Raw genomic sequence first — 7207 nt, 5'->3', positions numbered from 1 at the left:
CGGTCCTATCGAGATGAGCGATCGGTCCCACCGATATTGCAATGTAAACTCTCTGTTTTCCTTTTGTAACATTTTGGCCCCACCGAAATGAGCGATCGGTCCCACCGAGTTTACCTGACCAACTCTCTGGTTAGCTTATTACCAAAATCGGTCCCACCGAGTTTGTGTAGTCGGTCACACCGAGATTACGTTATGCCCTAACCCTAACCATATCGGTCCTACCGAGTTGCATCTCAGTCCCACCGAAAATCCTAACGGTCACTAGGTTTGCTGAATCGGTCAGACCGAGTTTCTCAATTCGGTCTCACCGAGATTGGTAAATTGTGTGTAACGGTTAGTTTTTCTGTGGAGGCTATATATACCCCTTCACCCACTCTTCATTCGTGGAGAGAGCCATCAGAACATACCTACACTTCCAATACACATTTTCTGAGAGAGAACCACCTACTCATGTGTTGAGGCCAAGATATTCCATTCTCACCATATGAATCTTGATCTCTAGCCTTCCCAAGTTACTTTCCACTCAAATCTTCTTTCCACCAAATTCATATCCTGTGAGAGAGAGTTGAGTGTTGGGGAGACTATCATTTGAAGCACAAGAGCAAGGAGTTCATCATCAACACACCATTTGTTATTTCTTGGAGAGTGGTGTCTCCTAGATTGGCTAGGTGTCACTTGGGAGCCTCCAACAAAGATTGTGGAGTTGAACCAAGGAGTTTGTAATGGCAAGGAGATCGCCTACTTCGTGAAGATCTACCGCTAGTGAGGCAAGTCCTTCGCGGGCGATGGACATGATGGGATAGACAAGGTTGCTTCTTCGTGGACCCTTCGTGGGTGGAGCCCTCCGTGGACTCGCGCAACCGTTACCCTTCGTGGGTTGAAGTTTCCATCAACGTGGATGTACGATAGCACCACCTATCGGAACCACGACAAAAACATCCGTGTCTCCAATTGCGTTTGAATTCTCCAAACCCTTCCCTTTACATTCTTGCAAGTTGCATGCTTTACTTTCCGCTGCTCATAGACTCTTTGCATGCTTACTTGAATTGTGTTAAGATTGCTTGACTTGTGCTAAGATAGCTAAAATCTGCCAAAGACTAAAATTGGAAAAAGGATAGATTTTTAATTGGTCAAGTAGTCTAATCACCCCCCTCTAGACATACTTTCGATCCTACACTCTGCCATCGACGCCACCACGACGCCCGACAACGTCGTCCTTCTGCGTGAGTCCATCCTCCCACAGCGAATTCCGAATTTGTACTGCGCCACGCCGTCAAGATCCGTTGCCATCAGTGGGTAGGATGAATCACCGCTCCACCAAAGAATCCGTTCTCTGGTCCCTCGATCACGTGTGTACCTCCAAGAATGATGCCCTCAAGGGAGGAACGACACCAGAGCGCCGTCATCATCTGATCATCCGATTTAGGGTCCCCCCCGGAGGTAGCTGAGAGTGGCCTTGAGCTTCTCCACGGCGATGCCTTGAAGAAGGGAACGACGCAGATAGCGCCACCACCGCCGGCCTTAGCAGACGCCGAAGGCAATTTTTCACCCAAATCAGTTCGAAGGGATCCAACTCTCGTGCACGGGCTGCCGTCACCACCAGCACCACCAGACAGAACCATGGAGCACCGGCAGATCAGCGAACCGCCGGCACCACCGCATCCAGATCGCCGGCCACGCCGGGCTGCCGCCATCCCCCGCGCCATCCGGGTCAGAGACGGAGTCGCCGACCGTGCATAGGAACCACCGCCGCCTGCACACGTCGGAGCGCCGCCGAGAGCCCAGCGCCCACCACCGCTTGCCGAGGGCCGCCGCCGCACGCCCCGAGCGGACTCCCACGCACACCAAGGGAAACCACGAGCGTGAGCCCCGCCGTCGCCCCCAAGCCCATGCCAGCACGCGCCGCCAACAACCTCCGCGATCCGCCCGCGCCAGATCCAGCGGGTCGTGGGAGAAGAGATCCCGCCGCCGCCGACGCCGACCGGGCTTTGCCCGGCGGCGGCGAGGAGGAGGGGAGGGACGAGGACGAGGCGGCGCTAGGGTTCCCCCCGGTCGCCGCGCAGGCGACACAGGAGGAGTCGGGCTCACACAAACATATGAAATAGGTCATGCATTTTATAACCTACAAAAATGAGCACTAGTATGGTTCAAATAGGTTATACAATGCATTCTTCTTCTCTTTTTTTTGCGTGCAATACAATGCATTGTTCTATAACCTACAAAAAATGAAACCATGCATTGTGTAATCTGTTACAACAGACAACAGAACACTGGTTGCAGAGCGATCTTGCAATTGAAAAAAAATGCGACGAAATTCAATTTTGGATGAAATATTTACTTAATGTTCACGCAAGAAGAACACCAGAGATGGAGTAATCATGGGATCGAATATGCATGGCATGAATTGCAGGAATGTACAGTTGCTTCATGCAAGCAGACCATGAGTACTTACTAGCTAGCTAGGACACACCTTCAATGTTTGGAGAGCTTGAGTAATCCATGCATGGGATTGACAGAATTCAGAATATATCATGCAATTATAGTAGTTGAAAAAATTTCACTGCACAAGCAGAGCTGCAGAGATTGCAGGAGTTGAGCAAGACATGACATGCATTGGGAGAACAATAGTCACTTTGCGCAAGCAAATCTCCGATACTAGCTACAACAAAAATTAATCACGAATAGTACAACACACTGGACAGAGAAACATCAATCTAATGGGTTGATCAGAAATTACCGACAAATAACATCAGGATAAAACATTCACTTCGTGGGCCAAATAAGATGTAGCAGTCCAACTTTCGAAAGTGTCCTGCTCCCAAGCTCAAATGAGCTCGGTGAACTGTAAAATCGAAACAAAAATAAAAAATCTTTCTTTTTTGTGAAAAACATTGACAAAAGTTTCAGGTGCTTGCAAAAATTCGTCATGGAATCACATTCTTGTAAGGCGTGACAAAAGAAAAATTCAGTGCTCCAAAATGCTTTTGTAAGTAGCACTTTCAGAGTATTGATTTTATTCTTTTGGGCGCGCCTTCTAGGAATGTGATTTCATGACGAATTTTTGCAAGCACTTGAAACTGCATCCAAAAGGCTGAGAAACTCTGCATCCCCCAAGTTTCCAGCTCTGTCCGGCTTGCTAGCCCAAGTATACTCAGGGACTGTGATCTCAGTTCTGTTAATTCCGCACAGCTGGCAGAGAAGTCTCCATTTTTTTTCTTGAAAAACAAAGATGCATATTCCTCTGAAAAGACATCAAGAGCGAAACACAGAATGCACTTGTACCAGGAAGAAATAATGGTAGTCGCATCACCAGTATGAGGCATGTTCCATGTATAGTTAATTTCTTTAAGATTTGGGTGAGAGTTTACTAATCGCAAATGATACACTCAGCTTAATACTAGCTTGAAGGTGCAATCTCAAAGGTAAAAGAAAAGAAGCAGCACGTCCTTCATCGAAATACAGAAGAAAATATAAGATCATACTGAATACCAAGCGAATAATAAGATCACACTCAAACATAAGAACAAGACAAGATCCTTATCCGTTATATGGTGACAATTGACTGATAAGGTTAGTTTCAAACGAATATATAGTTTAGAAAAACTAAGACGCGTGAGCCACATGCCAAAATTAGTACCAGAATACTTACTGGACCTATATTCTTTAATCGAATGTAGTCAAGCAAAACACACAATCCAATGTGGGATAAGAAACTCCCTTTATACCACCAATTGCCTGGGGTCAGGATATATATGCTATTCACTCATGCTCAATCAAAGAATAGTCCAACACAGACAGAGAGCAATTCATGGTATCTCTAATCAGTGACATACACATCAGGATGTGCCATTCACCGGCCACATGCAAGCATTTCAAATATTCACTGCAACTTTATACAAGCACGAGACTGAGCAATCATGGTATGGTATTGCCAGCTGCAAGAAAATGGGCAAGACATAACATGCATTTTGAGGAAACTTCCAAATCCAGCTAAGCAGATCAAGAATAGTACTATCCGCAACACCTTCGATCAAGAGTAGCTGAAGGAATTCAACAGCAATTCATGGGGCTGGTGAGAAATGTCAGGTAATTCAGGTTAACTCATTCATCCCACTTGAAGCATGCAGTTCGAAGCTTTAAACACAAATTCGATCCCAATCTTCTTCAACAGAACAAAATGAAAAAGGTTAAGTGCGCGGAAGACGAATCAAGTTGACCTTACTCCTGTAACCTTTGACAAAGACTTAGAAACGACCACTAGGAGATTAGTGATAAAGGAGGCAGAACAGAACCACTAAGCCACCAGATACAGACAGTGAGATGTTACCGCAGAAATGGCTTCGAACGAAGGGACTCCTACTCTTCGAAGGCCCATGGACTCTCTTTACGCAGTTCCTCCTCCTCCTCCTCGGTGAAGTCGGTGGCAATGCCGAACATCTTGCGCGTCTGCTCCACGCTCTTGCCCTTGATCATGCCGGCGACCTTCTGGCAGGCAGCGTCGAGGAGTCCCTTGATGTGGAGGAAGTTGACGGCCATGATGAGGTCGTAGAGGGCGTCCTGGCTGAGGCCGTCGACAAGCTTGCGGTCCCACTCCTTCAGCGCCTCACCGGATGCCTCGGAGTTGCTGCTGCTGCTGCCCTCAGCGACGCCGTGGTTGGCGTCAGGATTGGCGGTGGCGGCGGTGGCGGCGTGCTCATTGCAGTATTCGATCACCGTGGCGAGGGCCCTGGCGTCCACATTGGGTAGCTGGATGATGCCTTTGGCGCAGCCCTGGTCGATCATGTCGGCGAGGAGCACGGACAGCCGGGCTGCAGCCTCCGACACCTTGAACAGCATCCCATCCGAGCTCTTTAAGGTGATGATTTTTCCGCTGGCCCTGAAGAAAAATGTGTCGTTTTCGCCAGCAACCTGCTCTGTCTCCTCTGCCATCGCTCCCTTCTCCTCCGGCCGTTGACCAACGGTTCTCCCCCTTCTTGCCCCCTCCGCTGCCGCCGTCCCCTTCTCAGAAAAGGGAGTAAGTCCAGAGAACCATTTGCACATGTCTTCCTCCTCTATCTGGTGCATCTGCTCGGGGGTCTTGCAATTGACCATGTCCACGACGGCGACCTTCTGGCAGGCAGCGTCGAGGAGCCCCTTGATGTGGAGGAACTTAGCGGCGATGATGACGTCGCAGAGGGCGTCCTGGCTGAGGCCGTCGACGAGCTTGCGGTCCCACTCCATCAGCGCCTCCTCGGATGCCTCGGAGTTGCAGCTGCTGCTGCCCTCATCGACGCGGCTGTTGGCAGAGGCGGCGTCGGCGTGCTTGTTGCAGTATTCGATCACCGTGTCGAGGGCCCTGGCGTCCACGTTGGGTAGCTGGATGATGCCTCCGGCGCAGCCCTGGTCGATCATGTCGGCGAGGGGCACGGACAGCCGTGCCGCCTCCTCCGACACCGTGAACAGCATCCCATCCGAGCTCTCCAAGGTGATGACAGCACTGGCCATGAAGAAAAAGATCTCTTTTTTGCCGGCCACCTCTTCCATCGCTCCCTTCTCCTCCGGCCGTTGTCCCTTCGTTCTGCTAAAACGTTGTCGCTCCCTTCTTTCCCTCTCCGCCGCCGCCGCCCCATTCTCAGATAATGCAATTTCAGAGAACCATGTGAACATCCCTTCCATCTCCCCTGCTTCGGCCTTCTTCTTGTGCCCCCTCTTTGCCGATGCCGGTCGATTTTCTCCCTTTTGCTCCGCCTTGGCTCTCTCCTCCTCCTCCCCCTCTTCCTCATTCCCGGCCGTCGCTCCCTTCTCTTCCTTCTCCGCCGTTGACCCCTTCCCCTTGTCCGTGGCCGCGTCCCCTTTCTCCTCCTCCGTCCTACCCGTCTTCCCCATCGCCCTGTCCGCGGTCGCCGGTCCCTTCTCTCCCACCGCCGCTCCCGCTCCCGCCCCCATCTCCTCCGCCGCTTCCGCCGCCATTGCTCTCGATGTGGGTTTTTTTTTTTTTTTTTTTTTTTTGAGAAAGTGCTCTCGATGTGGGTTAGGTGGGGAACTGCCGGAAATGGCCGAGAGTGCGATGCGCTTGTGGACCGAACAGGTGCGATGAATCCATTTCTTCTGCCGCTATGGGCCTACTTCTGGGCCGAACTGAAACAAGCTGGAGTTTTGAGCTGCTGGATTTAGTGGGCCCATTTGTAATATTATGCTTGAGCCCGTCTTTTTTTTAGTGGTGATTCATGAAGGAGATATAGCAACACTAAGTTTTTTTTTCATCAACAGGCCACACGCAAAAGGAAGAAGAATGGAATTGAAAGGTTTCAGACCCCATCTGGGTCGTATTGTGAGGAACCTCAACAGTCGCACAATCATGCGGAAGAATTCTATAAAGAACTATACTACAGAGGGAACGTTGGGGATGGATGAGGTTCTCTCTTGTGCACCACAAAAACTAACGCCAGCAATGAATGCAAGACTAGACGCTCCATATACGACAGAAGAGGTTAAAAATGCACTCGTTTTAGATGTACCCGACAAAAGCACCTCGACCAGATGGATTTCTGATCATTTTTTCAATCTCATTCACACTTGTGTGGAGAAGAAGTAACAAGGGTTGTGTTGTATATTTTAAATGGATTTGAGGGCTTAGGATGCGAAGTATCTACTCCCGAGCTGAAATGCTCCCTAATTGAACCGTAAAATTGAAACAAATAGTAAAAAAATAGAACCAAACTTTTTTGTTGAAAACTTTGACAAATATTTTGAGTGCTTGCAAAAGTTTATCATGAAATGCCATCCGTGAAGTCGTGGCAAAACAAACAAAAGTGATGCTCCAAAAATGCTATTTTTAAAGCATTTTGAAGTGTTGATTTCAATTTTTTTCATGACTTCCACAAGTTCATTTCATGACAAAAAATTTCAAGCACTCAAATCTTTTTCCAAAGTTACCCACAAAAAATAAGACCCCCCCCTTTTTTACTACTTTTTGTATTTTACTTTCCATCCCGAGTTCATTTGAGCTCAAGAGCAAAAGAAGATTTTTGACTTATGATAGGTAAAATGAGCTCGGGAGCAGAAGAAGATTTTTTATTTACGATAGGTAAATCAGACTTTGTTTGTTTTGATCCCAAAAGTTCAAGGTGCATCTTCCCTCTCTTAGTTTTGACCGATTAGTTTAACGTTGTGCTAAAAATCGTGTCAAAAGTGCAAGCCGACAGATTGAAGGAGGTGCTCAGCATTT

The 7207-nt window shown here is 48.6% G+C and overlaps 1 protein-coding gene across 1 annotated transcript; it reads right to left on the bottom strand.

Annotated features, from left to right (window-relative positions):
- Positions 1-4279: 4279 nt before the first annotated feature.
- Positions 4280-5960, bottom strand: LOC123058624 (uncharacterized). The gene has a single exon (XM_044481328.1). The coding sequence runs from the start codon at positions 5947-5949 to the stop codon at positions 4357-4359; it is 1593 nt and encodes a 530-aa protein (XP_044337263.1). The 5' UTR covers positions 5950-5960; the 3' UTR covers positions 4280-4356.
- Positions 5961-7207: the final 1247 nt, after the last annotated feature.

This window comes from Triticum aestivum, chromosome 3A (assembly GCF_018294505.1).
Source record: "Triticum aestivum cultivar Chinese Spring chromosome 3A, IWGSC CS RefSeq v2.1, whole genome shotgun sequence".
NCBI classification, from domain to species: domain Eukaryota; kingdom Viridiplantae; phylum Streptophyta; class Magnoliopsida; order Poales; family Poaceae; genus Triticum; species Triticum aestivum.
Note: the sequence above shows the minus strand (reverse complement) of the source record. Positions and strands in the feature narration are given on the sequence as shown.